Here is a 22,081-nt window from a genome sequence, read left to right as displayed (position 1 = left end):
AGAGGACCTCAACAGATAGCAAAGGCGGACGACAAGAGGCAACTCTAGAAAATCTTGGCTATTTTTGAGGTCTTTATGCTAGATTTCTTGCTCTTGCCTTGGGTTGACTCAAAATTCAAAGGTGAATCTCAAAAGTCATAGGTGGGATTGCACTATGCGTAGGTTTTTGCAAGCACTTAAAGACAAATTATATTTTTTGAGGCAAATCTAAAAAAAGTGTAAGGGGGTTTGCACTAAATCAAGGTGAAGCACAATACTTTTTGCCAAAAACTCAAAAAGCTTGCATATGAGAAATTTTAGGGGCAACTTTATTATATTTGAAGGCTATTACACTCAATTTCTTTACTTTGTAAGTTTTCTCACCTTGAAATCTAAAATTTAGAGATAAATTTCAAAATTTGTAGGTGGGATTACACTAAAGCGAGGACTTTTCAATCATTCAGCTACACTATGTTTTTTCCAAAAACTTTACAAGCAAATTTACTATACTTTATGGCTATTGCACTAACCTTCTTTGTAGCATCTCTAAACTTTAATTTAGGTTCTTTGAACTTTGGAGATATTCTCACCTTGAATTTAAAATTTAAAGTTGTGATGTTACTTTGTTAGCATTTTTGCATCCATGGCTCTTTTGGAGCATGGGGATGTTATATAATTTATGTTTCTAATTGATTATAACTCACTCCGACAAGTGATAAGTGAGTGTTGGTAAAAAATAAAAAAATTAGAAGTAAATCTCAAAATTTGTAGGTGGGATTATACTAAACCTATGTTTTTTCCTCCAATTGTTGTGGGTGTCCTAACCTTCAAATTATATCTTGCGAGTTTGTTGCCCATCCTATTGATGGACACACACACACACACATAGAGTTTTCTTTGCGCCCAATCCACTCTCTTTCTTGCTTTGTCTTGGTCTCCAACTCTCATCCCCTCCAAGCCCTTTCCTTATGTCACGTGGCAGGGGCCTCCAAGGGGTATTAGATATAGTCAAGGAATTTGTAGGTGGGATGACACTAAACCTAGGTTTTTCTCGAGCACTTGCGTACGCAATAGTTTTTTGCTATTATTCAATAGTCCATTATCTATAATCTTTATAATGGAGCTTGAAAAATTAGAGGAAGGTGAGGGTCTCCACATGTCACCTTTTGGTTGATTTGCACGGCAGGTTGGATCAACACCAAAATTGAGTTGTTGAGTCCCTATTAGTTGTCCTCCTTGCTATAGACACATTAAAGAGCCTTCAAAAATTACATGAAGTACTCCAAATTCAATGCAAATCAATTCTTTCCCACACGGTCATGGTGACACACACACACATAGTGCACACACGTATGCGTACACACACACTCGCAAGCTGTGAGGCATACAATTTTGGGTACTATAGTTTGCACGTTGTTGAAAAATGGTGGATTTGCACAATCTCTCTCTCTCTCTCTCTCTCTCTCTCTCTCTCTCTCTCTCTCTCTCTCTCTCTCTCTCTCTCTCACACACACACACACACACACACACACACAAGTTAACACGATGTCAGGTGCACGATTTTGACTATTTCAAATTTGTAGGTGGGATTACACTAAACCTAGGTTTTTCTCAAGCCCTTGCATACACAATAATTTTTTGCTATTATTCAATAGTCCATTATCTAAACTCTTTATAATGGAGCTTGAAAAAATAGACGAAGGTAAGGGTCTCCACATGTCGCTTTCTGGTTGATTTGCGCGGCATGTTGGATCAACATCGAAATTGAGTTGTTAAGTCCCTGCTGGTTGTCCTCTTTTGGTTGTCCTCTTTTCTATAGACACATTAAAGAGCCTTCAAAAATCACATGAAGTACTCCAAATTCAATGCAAATCAATTCTTTCCCAATGGCTTGAAATAGTCAAAATTGTACACCTGACATCGTATTAACCTCTATGTGTGTGTGTGTGTGTGTGTGTGTGTGTGTGTGTGTGTGTGTGTGTGTGTGTGTGTGTGTGTGTGTGTGTGTGTGTGTGTGTGTGAGTGAGTGAGTGTGAGAGAGAGAGAGAGAGAGAGAGAGTGAAAATCCACCATTTTTCAACAACATGCAAAATATAGTACCCAAAATTGTACGCTTGACAACTTGCGTGTGTGTGTACGCATACGTGTGTGTGTGTGTGTGTGTGTGTGTGTGTGTGTGTGTGTGTGTGTGCCACCATCACCGTGTGTGTCTGAGATACACACACACACACACACACACACACACACACACACACACACACACAGAGCACTCTGCCACTAGCAACTAGACAAACAAAGAGAAAGAATGAGGTGGGTCACCAAAATTAGAACCAAGACCTTGATTAGGGTAGCTGCTGGTGATCACATATATGTACGATAGGCCAAGCGGTGGTGGTGCGATATTTAGCAGCAATAACTTGGTTGTGAAGCAGAGTTGAACAGGAAAGAGGCCCTGCTTTCTTGCGGGGAACGCTTGGTAGTAGCAAATGGGTGCTCAAGGCAACGGGTGTCCATGGGTTTGCTCAAGACACTGAGTGTTTGGGCTGAGGAAAAAGAGTTGATGGCTTAGGTGGGAGCACCTGCAGCCATGACTCGACATATTATATATGTGTGTGTTTGTGTGTCACGGTGTGTGTGTGTGTGTGTGTGTGTGTGTGTGTGTGTGTGTGTGTGTGTGTGTGTGTGAGAGAGAGAGAGAGAGAGAGACTATCTGTGTGTACGGTGTGTGTGTGTGTGTGTGTGTGTGTGTGTGAGAGAGAGAGAGAGAGGGGGGGGGGGGGGGAGAAAGAGAGAGAGAGAGACTTTTCTTGGTAACCTGGTAGCCCTTCAAAAGTGACCCCAGAGCGTAGCACCAACCAAAACTTATCTTGCTTCAACCAATAGAGGGTCATGAAAAGCATGTTTATTGGCAAGTCATGGTTTTGATAACATGGCACAACAAAATCAAGCTTCTAAAAATATGATACATTGTTGTTGGTTGATTAGCAAGGAGATATGGGCACTTTCAATTTATTAGAAGTTGTGTGAAGAATGAGTCGCTCGCAACCATTTGACTAAAAATACTCCATGTGTTCATTAAGAGAGAGAGAGAGAGAGAGAGAGCTATCTAGTCCTCAAATCAAAAGAATTGAGAAAGGGAGAAAAGGTGGAAAAAGAGATATCAGAGATCTACTCGATGAATCTTGATCTCAAGATCTAATATGAGAGAGAGAGAGAGAGAGAGAGAGAGAGAGAGAGAGAGAGAAGGCATAGCTATGCATTGTTATCTTGCTAGAGTGATTCCAAGGACTATAGTTCCATTCTCCTCACACTTGGACGAGCACACACACACATACCTACCTATATATGTCCCCGTGTGTGTGTGTGTGTGTGTGTGTGTGTGTGTGTGTGTGTGTGTGTGTGTGTGTGTGTGTGTGTGTGTGTCTGTGTGTGTGAGAGAGAGAGAGAGAGAGAGAGCACACACACACATACATTTATGTCTTTGTGTGTGTGTGAGTGAGAGAGAGAGAGAGAGAGATCTCCAATTTCCATGATTTTCTTGGCTCCAGCAACGCGCGGGTCACATACTAGTATATGTAGTTGGATTTGAATAAGAGGACATTCCTAAAGACCCTCTCGAACTGCACCTGGAGGCGCTATTGAGTAGAGCGATGCTCCCATAGGCCCGTTTTATTCGCCACTGAGTGAAAAAGGTGGAGGGGGTTCAATTGCCCTCCAGAAAGGCCTCCCACCTCTAGAACTAGAGTTTGCCAATTCAATGCATGCACTTTCATTTAAAGTGGGTCACTGCCCTCCAAAATAAGGATGCATGCTTTTTTTTTCTGTGCAGTCTATAGTGCTTCTACGAAAAGGTTCTCTATGGACTGGGTTCAGACAACTCGACTATAGAAGGAGTTGTTGTTGCATGGGCGCTACTCATTAGATGCGCCGAAAACAAGAGTCTTCCGGGTTCAATGTTCTCTTGGCGATCCCCCCCCACCCCCACCCCGGACAAGGAAGTGTTGTCTTTCCCATGGGAGAGAGGACCCAATATCCACATGTTCGGTCAGCAGGGCTCGTACTTGCAACTACGTCAATGACCAGTGTCGATTCAAACCAGCTTTTTGACGTCTTTCAGGACCACGCATACAATATACACTCGCTACCTCTTGAGTGAAAAGGGGTCCAAAACTCTCACTCAACGTGGGAAGCTTTTGCTGCTCTATCTAGATACGGCCTGAGTCCCCTTTTATTTGATGTTGATGGTGGTCTCTAGGAGTATCCTCGTTGCTATACGACACAAACAATAATCCTCGTTGCTATATGACACGGGCGAAGTGAAGCGATCAACGGCGAAGGTTTAATCCGTCATTGATCAAATCTTTAGGGTTTCCATTTGCGTGGCAACTGCACTTCGAACCTTGGACGGTCCAGTGCTGGAAATTGTAACCCTTCCCACCCTTCCTTAGGGGTCTAGCCCTGCACATGCATGGCACTTTTGTGATAGGCCTTCCCGGTGAAGAGCATGCTGTTTAAAGGCCCCTTCCCAATAGACGGGTCCTTTGAAAATAAGCCTTCACTAGGAAGGGCAAGTTTTGAAAATGCCCTTCAAAGATAAATTCTATAAAATAGCCCAAAAAAATTCAAAGTAGAAGGTTGCTTAGTTAAAACATGAGCCTAAGTTCTAAGGTGTAACTCGAATGTGCCACATTCAGGATTGACTCGTTTTAGTTTGAGCTTTGTGGTGGTAGGAAGTTTCTCCGATAGATTATAATTTGCTGCCATGTGTCGTTTTGTCTTCCTATCCATTGGACATGTTGGGGTGGGTGGCAAGGACCTCAATGTGGTGGCATCCACTACTCAAGATCTGTGTCCAAATATATTGTTTGTAATATCCTAGTCTTTATGGTGTTTATGCTGTGGCATGTGATGCATATGGAGTTTTCATGGTGTGTAATGGTGGGTTGCGGGTCCATATAAAAGCCAAGACACTTGTAGTGTTTTTCTTCTTTAATATAAATAGCTCCTATTGAGCATTGCTTACATATTAGAAAAATAAATAAAGCCTAAGCTCTAAGGTTCTAAGGTGGTAAAATATAAGTTCAAATTTATTAAGCTTTGAATCCCACCACCTAAATCAAAGAAGAGATAACACTTTTAATATTTTATTTTTAATGAAGACCTTTAAAAAATCAAAATGTGACAAGATTTGAGAGTGGCAGCTCACTAGTTATGCATTTTCTACGGATGTAGATGCTTTGCAATGCAAAGTCTGATGCAACTAGACTTGTGATGTGTGCAACGTACATGATGATTCTAGAATCTAGCAACCTCTAAGCTCCTCCTCTAATGTCCTAGCCTCTAGCGCATGTGTGACTACGGTTGAGTTTGGACATGAATCTTTTAAAGGAAATGAAGAGATAGCATTGAGGCTCAAGGAAACAAGTCACGGGCTCTCTCTCTCTCTCTCTCTCTCTCTCTCTCTCTCTCTCTCTCTCTCTCTCTCTCTCTCTCTGCATTTTTGGCCTCTTCATGGCTTCACATGAGAGATGAACACTTTCTATATACACTTCTTTCTCTGTTTGCGCCATGCACTTCCCTCTCTCCTACTTGCAGTTATAGCATGCAGGTAGGAGCATGCCCGTTGAAGGGCCACTATATGCCAAGAGAATCTCGAACCACATCTTGGCCCCTCTACCCTTGCACAAACTCCTAGATCATGTCATCCATGCCTTTGTTGCAATAGGCATTGACCAAGACACCTTCCTCTTTCTTCCTCTTAGAGGGCCTTACCTCGTTGAATTGCCTCCCTCCTCTTCCTTTTCTCAGAGGGCCTCACCTCACAAATGTCCCTCAAACTGGCACACTCTTGCATACTCTTCTTGTGGCACATGTTGGCTAAAGTGAGTGCTCTCCAGATGTGTGTGTGTGTGTGTGTGTGTGTGTGTGTGTGTGAGAGAGAGAGAGAGAGAGAGAGACGTGAAAACTAATGGTGATGCTTTTGGGGGGAAGAGGAACAAACAAAGCTAAAGTATAATATACCAATATACTAAAAATTTACTAACCATCGAATTTAATTAAAGAATACCTAATGCTATCTCCTCTTAAGTATGGAACAATAAAAGATACACCAAAAGCAAGTGAATATTTCATAGGAGCAAGAAAATTAAGGAGTATCGAGTGACAGGTTGGTGCATTTTTGCCTTGCATGATGACGGACAAAGTGTATGATGGCCCTTCCTCTCCGAAGGCCAGCTAAGGGAATTCCCCTTCCCTAGGAAGGACAAGGGCACCCTTCAATTTCCAGGCCTGCTTGGACCTCTACCGCGAAACTCTTGGCTCTTTCCATCTGAGCTAGCGTGTGTCGCTGAAAAGGCATATATAAAACTCGTGCCCCCCTTGTTGCGACGATTCAATGTGCGAGATGCCTCACGTCTTGTAGATGGCCCTCCAAGCATTGATCCCTTTACACTTTCCTGTGTCAATTATAGACGAGGTATAGTGTAACTACCCTAGCTATAGACGTGGGCATTCCAAATTGTCCAACTTCAGACCTGGTCATAATCGAAGCAGTCATATGAGCAAAAAATATGATGCAGATCCACATACCACTCACCCGCCCTCACTCACTCGCGCACGCGCATGCACACTGGCTCTGTGTCTCTCTCTTTCTTTTCTTTTGCAACTGCCACTTACGCTTCGGCTTCACTCATGTAACTAACAACAGACACCAACATTCTCTCTTACACTCACATTGTACCAGACACACGCCCACAAATTCGACAGAGGACCCATTTCGCAGTTGGCACGACAACCTACCGATCGCCCACACACACAGAGAGAGAGAGAGAGAGAGAGAGAGAGAGAGAGAGAGAGAGAGAGTGACGCGCAGGCACAGGCAAAGTTAGACCTTTTTCTGCTCATCAACGTGCATAAAGGATCTCTCTCTTCTCTCTCTCTCTCTCTCTCACACACACACACACACACACACACACGCACATGCACCCATTCAGTCACTTGTAAATGCGCACGCGGGCCCATTCCCATGGCTTCATACGACAATCCTTTGCATCTCTCCGCCTGAGTAGAAGCAGCGCATCTACGATGAAAGAAGAGAAGGGCTTGGGGTGGTTGTACAGCAACAAACTGCACCTGAGTATGAGTTGGCCCCCTTCTTCATTAGCAGGCGGGGCAAGTGCACTTATCTCTGTGGCAATCATCACCATTCTCTTCCTCAATTGTTGGTGGTTCCTTGCTCTTCCTCCCCAGCCCAATCAGCCACTTCTTGCAAGTACAGAATCCGGCAATGACAGCATTGCCAGCAATCCCGACTTGAACTGGACTGCAGATGTCAATGACGGCATTGTCGACCATCCCAAAGAAAATGTCCAGAGCGAGGATCCCCTTCGCACAGCATCTGGTATGTACTCTTTCATGTGCTTCTTGCTGTTGGCAATTAATGAGTCATGGCAAAAGGCCCATCCACAAGATTTTGATGACATTCATATGTGCATGCATGTGTGAAGATTTGGATATGTTTATGCAACGTGACCTGTATCTACAGGATTTTGACATTCCTGTTTAGAACCTCTATGCAACTGTGTCAAAGAATTCCGACGATTATGACATGATTCAGTCTATGTTTTATTGAAATTATGCAGAGTTATGTGATCTCTCAAGCGGGGAGTGGGTGCGGGATCGGAGCCCTCCTCTCTACACCAACAACACATGCCCATTCATTCAGCTCTCTCAAAACTGCTTACTGAATGGGAGGCCAGATAGGGGCTATCTTCAATGGAAATGGAAGCCCTTTGATTGTGAGCTCCCCCCATTCAATGCTGCCCACTTCCTTGATCTGATGCGCGGAAAGAAACTAGTTTTCATCGGTGATTCCCTTGCTCGCAATCACATGCAAGCACTCCAATGCTCACTCACGCAAGTGCGAAATTTCTCAGTTTTTGTTTTTTTCCTCATCAGTTTAGCCATTGCAGCTGCAAGCACTCATTCTGAGCATTTGTTGTGCACACAGGTTGAAGAGCCCCTCAATCTTTACTCAGATCCCAAAGACAAGGAGTACAAGTGGCTGTTCCCTTGCTACAACTTCACGTTGACAAACTTCTGGTCTCCTTTTCTTGTAAACTACACTGTTGAGCATGACATATACAAGCTCAACCTTGATGTACCCGAGCGGGTGTGGTCAAGCCAACTAGCAGAGTACGACATTGCGATTGTTTCGACGGGATATTGGTACTTTCGGAAAAGTGTGTACCATGTCAACAACACAATCTTGGGTGCTAGCCCCCGATCAGGGCTTAATGTGACAAGAATGGAGATGCTATCTGCATTGAGGATTGTACTAGCAAATGTCTTGAAGCACATCAGGACAGAATACAAGGGGATCACAATGCTACGCACGGTCACTGTCGATCATTTCGAGCATGGCACATGGAGTCATGGAGGAGTTTGCAACAGGACTACTCCTTTCTCCCATCATCAAGATGGTGGTATACCTCCTATTCCTTGGATGAACAATGAGATCAATAAGGTCCAAATAGAGGAGTTTGAGAAGGCTATGGCACTTGTGAGTGACACCTCAAAGCTAAAACTTATTAATGTCACTTATAGTGCCTACTTGCGACCGGATGGACATCCCGGTCCATATAGGATTCGACAACCCAATGAGCCTCCAAATGATTGCTTGCATTGGTGCTTGCCCGGACCAATTGATATGTGGAATCAATTAGTCTTGCACATATTGCAGCATAGATAGTAAAATATACATCCCATATACATGCACAAAACAAAGCCCCAACCATTCATACATGCTCAAAGCACACCAACCATAGGAAAGCTAAAACCAACCACAGAAAAATGGATCAGCAAAGCAAACAAAGGTCCATTGTGGTCTACATAGTGTTGTGTAAATTTTGTATTAAAAAGTCTTGAAGTTTGAGAAACTTGGCTATTGTAGTGACTGAGATCCCAATGCCCACATTTAACTGTTTTATTTTTTTTTAACAGAACTTATAATGGTGAGTATAATATCTTAACAAAACCAAAAAATTACATAATCAAGCCATGCTCGGGCCAAGCCAACATTTACCTGCTAATTTTAAACAAGGGCGTGCATGCACGTCTCATATGAGATTTGAAAAAGTTTTTACTTGGGTGAGTAAACTTCAAAGCTGTCTTGGGAAACATCTCCCCTTATTTTTGGCCTTCTAAAACAAGATCTTGTTAGGTTGTGGTGACGTGAGAGATACACTGTCGAGATGTGTACGGTCTAGTTGGGAAGGTGCGGAACCTATGGCTGTGGGAGTTCGTGATGAGAATCATAAACACTTTCTGATAAAGTGCTTATGGAGAATCACCAACCTTCTTTCTAAAGATGGTTTAAACTCTAAGAGCGTTCGTGACAAAAAAGTCACAAACCCTCTTTGTTATCGTGCTTTGAATCTGCTTGTTTTTGTAGTCGAGATTATGATAAAAAGATCACCAAATCACATTCAATTTTACTTAAAAAGATCAATTGAAAACACTAAAGTTTCAACCATTAAACCTCGATGCTCGTACAAACACAAATCCCAATCAAAACCCAAACCTCTTTCAAGGAATCATGTATCCTCGCTCCCAATTACATAGTCGTAACATCAAACAATTGAAAAGGAATACATGAGCTTCCACCCTCACGGCGACCATTTTCTGATTTTGCAAAGATTTAAAAGCTTCTAAATTGAAGCCCACACCCCATTTTGATAAGGGAAAACCCTAATTCACTCCCTCACAAGCTCAGATACAAGATTGCAAAGAGACAGAACTGCATACACATAGATTAAGCAACCATGAAAGCAATTACACAGTAGTGAAAAATTGCAGGTTTTTTCACTAAAAAGCAGTCTTCTTCCACTTTCCCACGGCATTTTCAGCTGATGTGTCAATTTTTGGACCATTCTGCCACTTTATACCAAAACTAAGTCATTTACAGCTCATTTTTTATCCAAACAAGACCACTTTCATATGAAAAATCCCAAACAGATTCAGAAAAATCCCTAAATTTATGGGATCACTTGCATGAGCATAAAAAGCATAGATATGCATCAATTTTCATCAATATTCCATTTTGGGTCACTTTCCATGCAAGTCTGCAACGTCGTCTGTCATTTGCTATTTTTGGCAGTTTTTGTCTGCATCAATCTTTGTAGGCAAGGTGAGTGTGCCACCATGAAACAGTTGGAATATGTACATCACAAAACCAAAATAGGTACCTTATCAAGTGGGGAAAACATGTAAAGGCGCCACATCCAGAGCCACGACTCCCCGGATAGGTATGTACATGATATTGATCGCAGTAGCCACTTCAGCATATATCACAATATGTACATGATTGCTTTTTTTACATGCATCAAAAGTTGTCAAAAGTGAGGTGAATGTCTTTATTTGACATTATGTACGTGTCACGACACGACATCCAACCCCTCTGAACCTGCACATCCTCTGGCATGTGCCTACATTTTGCTTATGCAGGTTTGAGATCCACAAATATTTAGAAGTCATTTTCATCTTCTGTAAAGTCTGGGAGATCATCTGCTTCTTCTTCATCCTCATCCATGGCAATGTCATTAGGTTCTTCATCTTCATTTTGTGGTGAATCAAAAGGATCATTATCATGTCTCCTCTTGAACATCTTGACTCTTTTGCTTGTTGCTATGGGGATTTTTAGCTTTGTTCCATCGAGCTTGCTCAAGGTATATGTATCATTTTCATGCACATGTTTCATAAATAACATCCTAATTTTCCACATTGTTGTCCCTTTGTAACCATCTTGGTGTAACCATCGTGTATTAACTCCATTTAGAAATCAGTTGAGTATGTTAAACGAGTTATCACAATTAAGATGTACCCAAAAGAGTACCTCGTTCTCTTTCCATGAAAGTAACTTGCTGACATAACTCATCAGCTAAGTTTAAGTCCTTGACGTTATCTTCTCATATCAGTAAACAAATGCACCATTACCGGTGGCTAGTGAGAACTTGAATTATACTAGAAGAGATAAAACCTAGTCGCAAACTTGCTTTAATTTATAGTAAGCAAACTCCAACTAGAGCAATACATGCTTACTAATTGGACAGTTTGGTGCTAACGTACACACTTTGCATATCCTTTAGCACAAGAGTAAACTTTTTAATCTACCTGATCTCCCTTATCCCCTTGGATATTGACAGGAGCATAATTGTTGTAATATGCCTATCCCCTTGGATACTGACAATAGCATAACTGTTGTAATCTGCCTATCCCCTTGGATACTGACAGTAGCAGAATTGGTGTAATCTGCCTATCCCCTTGGATATTGACTGTAGTGAGGTGTCTGAGATTCCCCATGATTTACAAACACCAAATATGGTGGTAAAGAGGGATCACAATGTCGGACAACATTGTTAAGAAAATGACAATGTCATGAATAACCATCCTGGTTAACTAGAAAGATCCACAAGCACCCATTGCTGAGCGATGACCTCGCTAGTGCAATGAAGATGGAAACTTCATGCACTATGCAAAACACTTATTAAACACAACATCAATTCCCTCACGATCTCAGACCCAAGACCTCACACACCTTCGAAGATGGTGAGAGATAGCGGGGTATGAGAGTAGATTGAGAGGAAGAAGGAGTATTCTTACGAGAAAGATGTACATCTCCTCACATAATCACTCATATTAGCATAGCTTAGCTTAGTAATTAGCATGGTAGAGGAGGTGAGCATGCATTGAAGCTTGGCTCTTGGTTAGATTTGCATTACAAAGCCAAGAGTTGTTGGTGTAGGCCTTCCTTCTCACAAGCTTGGAGTAGGTAGTAAGCTTTCCATTAAAGCTTGAGAAGGAGAGAGATTTTTCTTTACTTCACACATGAGATTGTGTGAGTGTGTGTGTGATAATGCTTTGCAAAAATCAGCCCCCTCTCTCTCTCTCTTGGTCGACCTGCCTTCCAAATTGCTCTTGCTACAGTCCTATTGGACCTCCCCGGGCTTAGCCAATGGGAATTAAGCCGTATAAGTGATAGCCTTCTGACATGTGTCCCCTTTCCCCTTTTGTGAGAGCTTTAGGTAATTATTTAATTCAACTAAACTCTCATTGGACCCCTTTGCCTCCTGGCCAATAGGAATCACGCAAGCCATTGGGCTGTTGAATGCTCATTGGTCCCCTTAGGAGACTGTCCAATAGTCTTCTAGAGAGCTTAATTCTTATTGTTTTTTTTATTAAGTGTTTTTAAATTAATTAAACTAGATTTACTCTAGCCTAATTCTCATTGGTCCACCTCCAAGTCCATCCAATAGGAATTGGGTACACCTTGTGGACATATGGGCTAGGCAGCTAACATGTGTCCCTCATTCCCTTTGTCTAAAGGGAGCTTGTGTGTGAGTGTGTGTGTGTGTGTGTGTGTGTGTGTGTGTGTGTGTGTGTTTCTCTCTCATCCCTACTTGCAAGGCTCGCCCCATCCTATGTAGGGATTGCTAAAGACTTTTGGGACACACACAAAGCATCCAATTCCCCCAATGTTTGACCTTTGGACACAACCTTTGAATTTTGGAACCTTAGCATTTTGGAAGTCTCAATGGGCTGAACCTTAGGGTCTTTTAAGCCCATTGTTGCACATGGCTCTTTTACAGATGGCCCCCCCTTTGGATCCCTATTTTCCCTCCTTTGGATCTCTACTGTGGCCGGTCTGCTAGCTTAACCAATATTCTAGCTTTTTCTCCCCTGGCACTTCCCCATATTAAATGATCAGTTTAACATGAGAAAATCATTTAGGAAAATTAGATATTGATTATTATGACATTACCTCTCTCTTGAAATCATAGTCGTCCTCGACTATGGGGTAGAGAAGATAAAGCATATTCATTAGTCCCTTTCTTAGCGGGTAGAGGATCCCTATGTTACCCTACGACATCTTTCCACAATGGATGACTAGTCCATTTGGCGCTTGAGAGCTTGAGGCTGCCCCAAGCATGTCTGCACATTAGTCCTATCATCTTCCATAGTAGAGTGACAAGCTCTACTTGGTATTCGGGAGACATCGTCTCCGCAAACTTGATCTAAGCATGCATACTACTTCATTTTTGTGTACAATAAAGAAAAAGAGAGTCTTATAAGACAAAAAAATTTGTTCATTTTTAACATTTGTACATTTGCTTACTCTTGGGAAGCATTGTAAGCATTGACAAGGTTTAGGTTATCCTTTAATTGAATGCCTTGCATCCATCTAGCATCTTCAAAAGGATAATTCTTAAACTTAATAAGCTATCATCGGAGAGTCTTACTGCCTCTTAGTACCTTGTCTTCATGTCGGAGAATGGACTCGGGCTGTAGCACCTCTTCTTGGTCCTCGATCTCCGGTGGGTCTTCAGTAGTTGGTTCTTGAGGTGGCTCTCCTTTGTAAGGCTTTAATAGGCTCACATGGAAAGCATTGTGTATGAGCTAGTGATTAGGCAACTTGAGTTGATAGGCCATCTCATTGATTGGCCTAAGAATCTAGAAAGGACCATAGTACCTTTTTGCTAACTTAGCATAGTACTTTTGGTGTCCCATAGGATTCTTGCCTGTCGTGTGCCTTAATCGAGCCTTGGGAAATTTGAGTAAGACCCAATCATTTTCTTTAAAGGCTTTGGCTCTTCTGTGCTTGTCAGCAGCAGCAGCCTTTTGCCTTTGCTGTGAGATAGAGATAGCATCCTTAATCTTTTGAAAATATTCTTGTAGGTCTCGGCTATACTCATCTGCAGCGAAGATCTTCCTGTGTACCTTAAGTAGCAAGGGACGTTTTTATCTTCCCTCAATTACCTCAAAAGTTGCTTTTCCCATGGAAGAATGTACAGTGTTATTGTAGTCATACTCCACTAAGGGTAAGTAATTCTCCCATTCGGATCTTTTATCTACTTCCGTTACATAGGCTTTTAGTAGATTGAGAATTGTTAGGTTAGCTATTTCACTTTGGCCATCCATTTGCGGGTGATAGGCCGAAGAGAAGTTTAGCCTTGTTCCTAAATTCTCAAAGAGACCCTTCAAAAAATTACTGGTCATTCTACGATCTCTATCCAACACTATGGACATTGGCAAGCCATGGTACTTAAAGATTTGTGAAATGAAGAGGGTTGCCATTTGATGGGCTTTGATAGTCTTTTTGACAGGTATAAAATGAGCTTGTTTACTGAACTTGTCTACTATCGTCCATATTCTCGTATTCCCATGGATAGACTTAGGCAATCCAAAGATAAAATCCATGGATATGCTCTCCCATGGTGAATTAGGGATTGGCAAAGGTTGAAGCAATCCAAGTTGCTTCCCTCTATCAAACTTCGTCTTTTGGCATACCAAACATTTAGAAACATACTCTTGTGTGTTTGCTTTCATGGTAGGCCAATAGAAATATGTTTCAATCCCCTTTAGGGTAGACTAAATCCCTCTATGTCCTGCATAAGGAGGAGCATGAGATTCATACATTACTTTCTCACGTAGTGAGCTAGTAACGCATAGTCTATTGCAATAGAGAAGATAAACATCTTGTAAAGTAAATGGTTCCTCTTTCTTCCCTAGTGCAAGGGCTGAAATCACATCTCTAAAATTGGGATCAATAGCATACTCACCTATCATAGAAGATAGATCATTGTGAGTTGCTATGGAAACCGCATTCACTCTCGGCCATCTTGAGAGTGCATTGGCTACTTGATTATGCTTGCCAATAATGTGAGCAATATGAAAATGAAATTGCGAAAGAAAATTTGCCCCCCTCATTTGTTTGTCGGAGAGCTTGGTCTGCATCATGAAGTACTTAAGACTTTGGTGATCCGTTCGCAGAATGAAAGGAGTCCCAAATAAATAGTACTTCCATGAGTCTAAGGCATGTAGAACTGCAAGGAATTCCTTTTCATATATGCCTAGAGCTTGCTCAACAGGGTCGAGCCTTCGACTTTCATAGCCTATGGCGTGCCCTTCTTGAAGCAAAATAGCTCCAAGGCAATCGCCACAAGGATCACATTGGACCTCAAATTTCTTTGAGAGATTCGGTAGTGTAAGCACAGGTTGAGAGATAAGCTTTTTGAAAGCATTGTTCTCCTTGGCAAACCATGTGTACCTAACGTTTTTCTTTGTTAGGTCGTGTAATGGTCCTGCTATTAGTGAGAACTTTTCTACGAAGCGTCTATAGTATGCGCACATACCTATAAAGCTTCTTAACTCATGAAGATTCCTTGGTTTAGGCCATCCTTTTATTACCTCTAACTTTGATGGATCCATTTGGATGCCATCTTGAGAGATAATGTGGCCTAAATACTGAATCTCTTGTAAGAAAAATTCACTTTTCTTTCGATCAACATAAAGTTTATTCTCTCTTAGAACTTGAAATATTACCTGGAGGTGTCGCTTGTGTTCGTCTAATGAATTAGAGTAGATGATGATATCATCAAAGAACACTTTAGTAAAGGTTCGGTGAGGCCTAAATAGCTTCTCAATCAAGCGGTTGAATGTGGCTGGTGCATTGGTCAAGCCAAAAGGCATGACAATGTATTCGTAAAGACCAAACGTAGTGCGAAATGCGGTCTTTACAATGTCTTGAACAACTATCCTTATTTGATGATAGCCAATTTTTAGGTCAATCCTATTGAAGTAGGTGGACCCTTGTAGCTTATCAAATAGGTATTCTACCAGTGGAATGGGAAACCTATTCTTGATCGTGATCCTATTTAGTGCTCTATAGTCGACACACATACGATATGTGTTGTCTTTCTTTTGCACTAGTAGCACAGGAGAACAAAATGGAGATGAGCTAGGCCTAACCATGCCCTTCTCAACTAACTCATGCACTTGCCGCATAATCTCCTCTTGTTGAGCTTGAGAAACTCTATAAGGAGGTTTGTTAGGTGGTGAACTTCTTGGAAGAAGTTAAATTGCATGGTCATCATTGCCTCGTTTAAGAGGTAGCTCACAAGGGATGTTGTCAATAAAGACATCTTGAAACCCCTTGAGAAAATTGGATAACTCTAATTCCTTTTGATTCTATATATTTTCTTTTGCTAAAACAGTAGGTTCATTTTCAGAATCTTTAATAAAAATCATGTACACGGAAATAGAGCTCTTTATTGACTTGTTGAAAGCTTGTGTATGTACAATAGGTATAGTAGTGTTACCCGTTTTCTTAGCATCTCTTTACATATCTTTTTCCCTGAACTTAAAGGAGATTCTCCTTTTAGGGAATTTAACATTGGCAGCCATGCAATCAAACCATGGTGCCCCTAGGATTACATCCTCATGCTTGAGAGGAGAGATAAACAAGTCCTCTTTGTCCACATAGCTTTGGACGTGGAGCATCAATTTCCTGATCAAGGAAGTGATTGAAGCTTCTTGCCCCTTGAAAGCACCGTCTGGACATCTCTCATCTCGTAGGCTTGTATGCCTGGCTTGGTGGCCAACTCTATAGATATAAAATTATGAGTAGAACCAGGGTCAAAGAGAATAAAAGCATCATGTTCTCTTACCTTTCCCAAAGCATGGCATAGAGGAGATCCTTTGTGGTGAATTTCCTCCTCTTGGATTTCAACCAAGGTAGCTCTAGGAGGTTCATGGTGGTTGTTCTTTTGGGGACAAGCGCGATATAAATACCCTTGTTCGCTGCACCACAAACACCTGTTATCCTTGCGATAATGCTCAAGCTCTTCAGGAGAGAGTTTTATTTTGCCTTTATAAACTCCCTTCTCTTTAGCTTTGTTGGAGTTGCCCTTAGGAGACTTTTGGACATTGTCCTTCCCCTTAGGCTCATTGGAACCCTTGTTTTCAGGGGGCTTAGGATTCCTCTTAGCCCCTGTTTGGAAATTGATTTGAGAGGCCACCATAGTATGATGTATTACCACCGATATGGTGCGTGGCCTATGGGAGTTGACATACTCCGCCATTTCTTCGGTTAAGCCCGCACAAAATTGCTGCTTTTGCTCTCCAAAATCCAACTTTTTGAAGACAGTGACTTTGAGTTGTAGGTCCCAAAACTTTACATAATTGTGGATGGATTCATAGGGAGAGAGCTTCAAGCTTCTCCATTTGGTGAGTACTTTGTCTTTGGCATCAGTGGCCAAAAACTGCTTCATAATGGAAGCTCTTAAAGCTGTCCATGTTTGTGGAGCTTCACCGTTGGCCCGTAGGCTAGACCACCATTGTTTGGCGGACTTTTGAAAGTGCATAGCTACATGGCGTAGCTTAGAGGACTCTGTGAAGCCCTCATCTCCAAATGCCGCATCGAATTGTTGGATAAAGGCCAAGACGTTGTCCGTAGCACCAAAAGTGCCATCGTAGGTAAGGAAAGAGATGCTCTTCCCTCCCTCTTTGAACTTCTTGAGCTTTGATGACCTCTTCCACGCGGCATAGGATTTCCTATGGCCTCTTATTTTTTATGGTTCAAAGGTTGCACCATCACTTTCTTCAGAAGATGAAGAATTTGAGGAAGATGGAGAAGAGGGTGACCTCTTTCTCGCCTTTTTCTTGCCTTGATCTTCGTTGTCTTCACCATCACTTTCATAAGAGGAAGAGGATGAAGAAGATGGAGAAGAGGGTGTCCTATTTCTCGCCTTTTTCTTATCTTTCTTTTTTTCATCCCTCTTTGAAGTATGGTGTGGAGAAGTATGCGATGGTCTTCTCCATTTTGGAGGTGATGGAGAGCGTTTAGCCCGCCGTCTTCGTGGAGCCATCTCCGTCGAGGTGGCACGAGACTCACTTCTTTCTCGTTCCTTCGGTGGAGGCTCTTGAATTCTCCTTGGAGAAGGAGATGCGTCATCAAGGAGCAAATTTCTGAGTCCTTCAGGGTATCCTCTTCTTCTTCTTGAATCGGAGAGAGCCCTCTTTTGGAAGTCTCGCAAGGAGGCTTCCTAGGTGCTCTTTCATCATGGTGGGGAGCTTGGAGAATCCCGTGAGCACGGAGCTACCGCTGCACTTCACTTTGGAGGGATGGATTGCCCATGGCTTGTTGAAGCCTAGAAACAAGATAGTTAACAAGCATCGGGGCATCATTAGTCGCTTGCTCATTAGCAAAATCAAAGTTATCAACATTAATTTCACTCTCTTTACTATTGTCAGCCATTCTAACAACTTTTAGGTGTAATCTTTTAAGGTGCACTTTGGCACTTCAAGCCCTGGTTGCTACTCCTCTGAACCCCTTTTGAAAAAGCACTCAAGCTATTGTACACGTGGCGGCTCGAATACCATTAATTGCAAGGAATAGAAGAGAGGGTCGTTCAACACCAAAACAGCACCGGCTCTTGTCAAGCTTCTAACAGCTCAATAGTGGTTAAGCCATAGGCAAGCCCCGTAGGACTCCACTACTAAGACCATAGCTCTCGATGGTGATGCCCCGTTAACTACACAAAGGCAAGCGCACTGCAAGGCTAAAAAATCCCTATTCTACTTACTCACATGCAATTAATAGTACCAACCATTTATAGCTAGCTTGAGGACCTCCCTTCTTGAGCAAGAAAAGAGAAAATCTTGTGCTCTGATACCAATGTAACATTTAATGGCCTAGTAACTTGTGTGTAGCAGAAAATAGCATGAACATATTGAGCATTTCATTAGAATAGATTCCTCATGAGATTAACAAGAGTGCTTGGGTGGAGAGAGCAACAAAAAGCATAACACCTAGTTAGATAACATGAACAATACTTCAAAAGAGAGAGAAATTAAGCAATTGACAACAATTGAGGACCGGATTTGCATGGAGCCAGTCCCCCCTCCAAAAGGCTTTGTATTATGGTTTCTCCCATCAAGAGAGACATTTTACAATACAATTTCTTGTGTTCCTTCAGTACTAGCTAGTGCAATGAAGATGGAAACTTCATGCACTATGCAAAACACTTATCAAACACAACATCAATTCCCTCACAGTCTCAGACCCAAGACCTCACACACCTTCGAAGATGGTGAGAGCTAGTGGGGTATGAGAGTAGATTGTGAGAAAGATGTACATCTCCTCACATAATCACTCATATTAGCATAGCTTAGCTTAGTAATTAGCATGGTAGAGGAGATGACCATGCATTGAAGCTTGGCTCTGGTTGTATTTTCATCACAAAGCAAAGAGTTGTAAGTGTAGGCCTTCCTTCTCACAAGCTTGGAGTAGGTGGTAAGCTTTCCATTAAAGCTTGAGAAGGAGAGAGAGTCTTCTTTACTTCACACATGAGATTGAGTGAGTGAGTGTGTGTGTGTGATAATTCCTTGCAAGAATCAGCCCCCTCTCTCTCTTGGTGGACCCCCCTTCCAAATTGCTCTTGCTACAGTCCTATTGGACCTCCCCAGGCTTAGCCAATGGGAATTAAGCAGTATAAGTGATCGCCTTTTGACATGTGTCCCCCTTTACCCTTTTGTGAGAGCTTTAGGTGATTATTTAATTCAACTAAACTCTCATTGGACCCCTTTGCCTCCTAGCCAATAAGAATCAGGCAAGCCATTGGGCTGCTAAATGCTCATTGGTCCCCTTTGGAGACTGTCCAATAGTCTTCTAGAGAGCTTAATTCTTATTTTTTCTTTTATTAAGTGTTTTTAAGTTAATTAAACTAGATTTAATCTAGCCTAATTCTCATTGGTTCACCTCCAAGGCCATCCAATAGGAATTGGGTACACCTTGTGGGCATCTGGGCTAGGCAGCTGAGATGTGTCCCTCATTCCCTTTGTCTAAAGGGAGCTTGTGTGTGTGTGTGTGTGTGTGTGTGTGTGTGTGTGTGTGTGTGTGTGTGTGTGTGTGTGTGTGTGTGTGTGTGTGTGTGTGTGTGTGTGTGTGTGTGTGTGTGTGTGTGTGTTTCTCTCTCATCCCTACTTGCAAGGCTCGCCCCATCCTATGTAGGGATTGCTAAAGACTTTTGGGACACACACAAAGCATCCAATTCCCCCAATGTTTGACCTTTGGACACAACCTTTGAATTTTGGAACCTTAGCATTTTGGAAGTCTTAATGGCCTAAACCTTAGGGTCTTTTAAGCCCATTGTTGCACGTGGCTCTTTTACAGATGGCCCCCCCTTTGGATCCCTATTTTCCCTCCTTTGGATCCCTACTGCGGCCGGTCTGCTAGCTTAACCAATATTCTAGCTTTTTCTCCCCTGACACTTCCCCATATTAAATGATCAGTTTAACATGAGAAAATCATTTAGGAGAATTAGATATTGATTATTATGACAATGCACTCAAGTTGGAATCATATTCACAACGGGATCTTGTCTAAACCCAAAAATCCGTAATCTAGAAGTTTTGTGAAGAACCGTGCTTTCTGAATTGCTTGCTTCATCTATACACCTTGGTAGAGAGACGCGTTTACGAGTTTGAGACTTTCAAAAACTCAACTTGATCTTCACACTCAAAGTGTGTAGTGCTAAAATAACATCCAAAAAATTAGTAATGGCAAGACGCTTGCTTGTCCATTAAAATCAATGGGTACTCAACTGAGTAGATTTTTTCGATCTTGAAAGCAATCACAGATGGATTACAAACAGATGGCGCTTAGCCATTCCAGAAGAGGTGGCAATATATGGGGTTTATCCCTTACTATTATCGTATTGACATAGGAAGATGTCAATAATATCATGCCTAGTTTCACCTTTCCCCCATAGAAGTTGAGAGAGAGAGAGAGAGAGAGAGAGAGAGAGAGAGAGAGAGAGAGAGAGAGAGAGAGAGAGAGAGAGAGAGAATGCGGGGCTGAGGAAAACTCCCGTGTGGGATGTAAAGAACATGCAGACATCTTGACAAGTTTCTCTAAGTTGGAATATGCTAATAGCATATTCAAAAATGTGGAAACTGTTATGCCAAATGGCTAAAGGCAAGCCTTGCTTCACATAAGTATTTATGGAGTGCTGGTGCTCATAGCTAATAGATGCTCCCATTGACACACATGTGTCTAAATAAAGAAGATTCGACCTTGTTGAAATCTTATAAAGAAGAAAAGCATCAATGTAACATGTATGAGATCTTGACTGAATATGCTATGATAAGCAAGCTATTTATCTTATACAAATAACTGAAAGGGTTATCAAAAAAAGGGTAGATAACCAATAAAGAGCAGGAAAAACAATTGATTGACTACTTAGTATCAGAATCCATAAAAATTCCTATGAATCCAATACTTGTGGAGATTGTTTCCGTTGATGTTGTCCCATACAATTGAAACATAAATTTTGCGATTTGGCTTCCTTAAAGTCTATTGTTCAAAGTCTCCTCTTGGCCACATTGGCTGAGACTGGTTCAACAACTGCCATAGGTGTAGATATTGTAGCCTATTGAATGCACGAGATGATCAACTTTGTAAGGTGATCCACCTTGGTAGCAAGCAAGTGGATGCGAACAACCAATTTTCAAAATCTTTCTTCAAACTGTTGAAAGTCACTTGTGACGTATTCTTTTTTGTCGATTAGATTGCTAGTATCCTCTGTAATTTCAAGCACACTCTGAGGAGGAGGAGGAGTAGATTCTCATGAAGGAAGTTCAAAGTCAAAAAAATGATTCTTAAAAAGTTCCGAATCCAGAAGATCGAACGAGGAATCGATAACGGTTTTGTGTGGTGCTAGCAAATAAAGGGAAGAATACCTGATCTTACAAAAATTGCGGATTCGCAAAGATTAATCATCGTCACAAACACCGTCCGTTAAATAATTTTGACAACCCCAAAAACCACATAGAGCGTACTCGAAATCACCACGATGGTATCAATTCCTCTCCGGGTGCCGAGAAATGTCCTTTAGCTGAGGTATCGTTGCCTTTGCCAACAATTATGTAATTTGTAGGTTTTGTGGATTTGCAGGCCTTGCAGAATTTGTCGTCCCAAGACCTCAAACACCTTCGAAGGTGGAGAGAGCCAACAGGGAACGAAGGTAGGGAAGAGGAAGAAGAAACATTTTATAGGAGAAAGAATTATTCCTCACTTATCATCACTCTTCTTGCTACCATACATAATAGCATAGTAATGAAGATGGAGAAGATGGCAAGTTTAAGCATTGAAGCATGGTTGTTGGTTGGATTTGCACTCCATATCCAAGAGTGTTGGTGTAGGCTCTCTACCTCTACTTGCTTGGAGAAGGAGAGGGAGCTCTTGCACTTTGCATAATGCACAATG

At 41.9% G+C, this 22,081-nt stretch overlaps 1 protein-coding gene across 1 annotated transcript; it reads left to right on the top strand.

Annotated features, from left to right (window-relative positions):
* Window positions 1-6,803: 6,803 nt before the first annotated feature.
* Window positions 6,804-8,915, top strand: LOC147435529 (protein trichome birefringence-like 25). Its single transcript, XM_086487978.1, has 3 exons — window positions 6,804-7,378; window positions 7,620-7,897; window positions 7,988-8,915. The coding sequence occupies exons 1-3, from the start codon at window positions 6,982-6,984 to the stop codon at window positions 8,726-8,728; spliced, it is 1,416 nt and encodes a 471-aa protein (XP_086344104.1). The 5' UTR covers window positions 6,804-6,981; the 3' UTR covers window positions 8,729-8,915.
* The last annotated feature ends 13,166 nt before the right edge of the window (window positions 8,916-22,081 follow it).

The sequence above is a fragment of the Adiantum capillus-veneris genome, chromosome 18 (genome assembly GCF_014529385.1).
Source record: "Adiantum capillus-veneris isolate H3 chromosome 18, ASM1452938v2, whole genome shotgun sequence".
In the NCBI taxonomy this organism is placed as follows: domain Eukaryota; kingdom Viridiplantae; phylum Streptophyta; class Polypodiopsida; order Polypodiales; family Pteridaceae; genus Adiantum; species Adiantum capillus-veneris.
Note: the sequence above shows the minus strand (reverse complement) of the source record. Positions and strands in the feature narration are given on the sequence as shown.

Bases quoted from the DNA above. Each gene is read 5' to 3' on its own strand.
- LOC147435529 (XM_086487978.1), top strand. From the start codon at position 6,982: ATGCGCACGCGGGCCCATTCCCATGGCTTCATACGACAATCCTTTGCA. The intron at 7,379-7,619 runs GTATGTACTCTT...GAAATTATGCAG, and splicing joins TCCCCTTCGCACAGCATCTG to AGTTATGTGATCTCTCAAGC. The intron at 7,898-7,987 runs GTGCGAAATTTC...TTGTGCACACAG, and splicing joins TCCAATGCTCACTCACGCAA to GTTGAAGAGCCCCTCAATCT.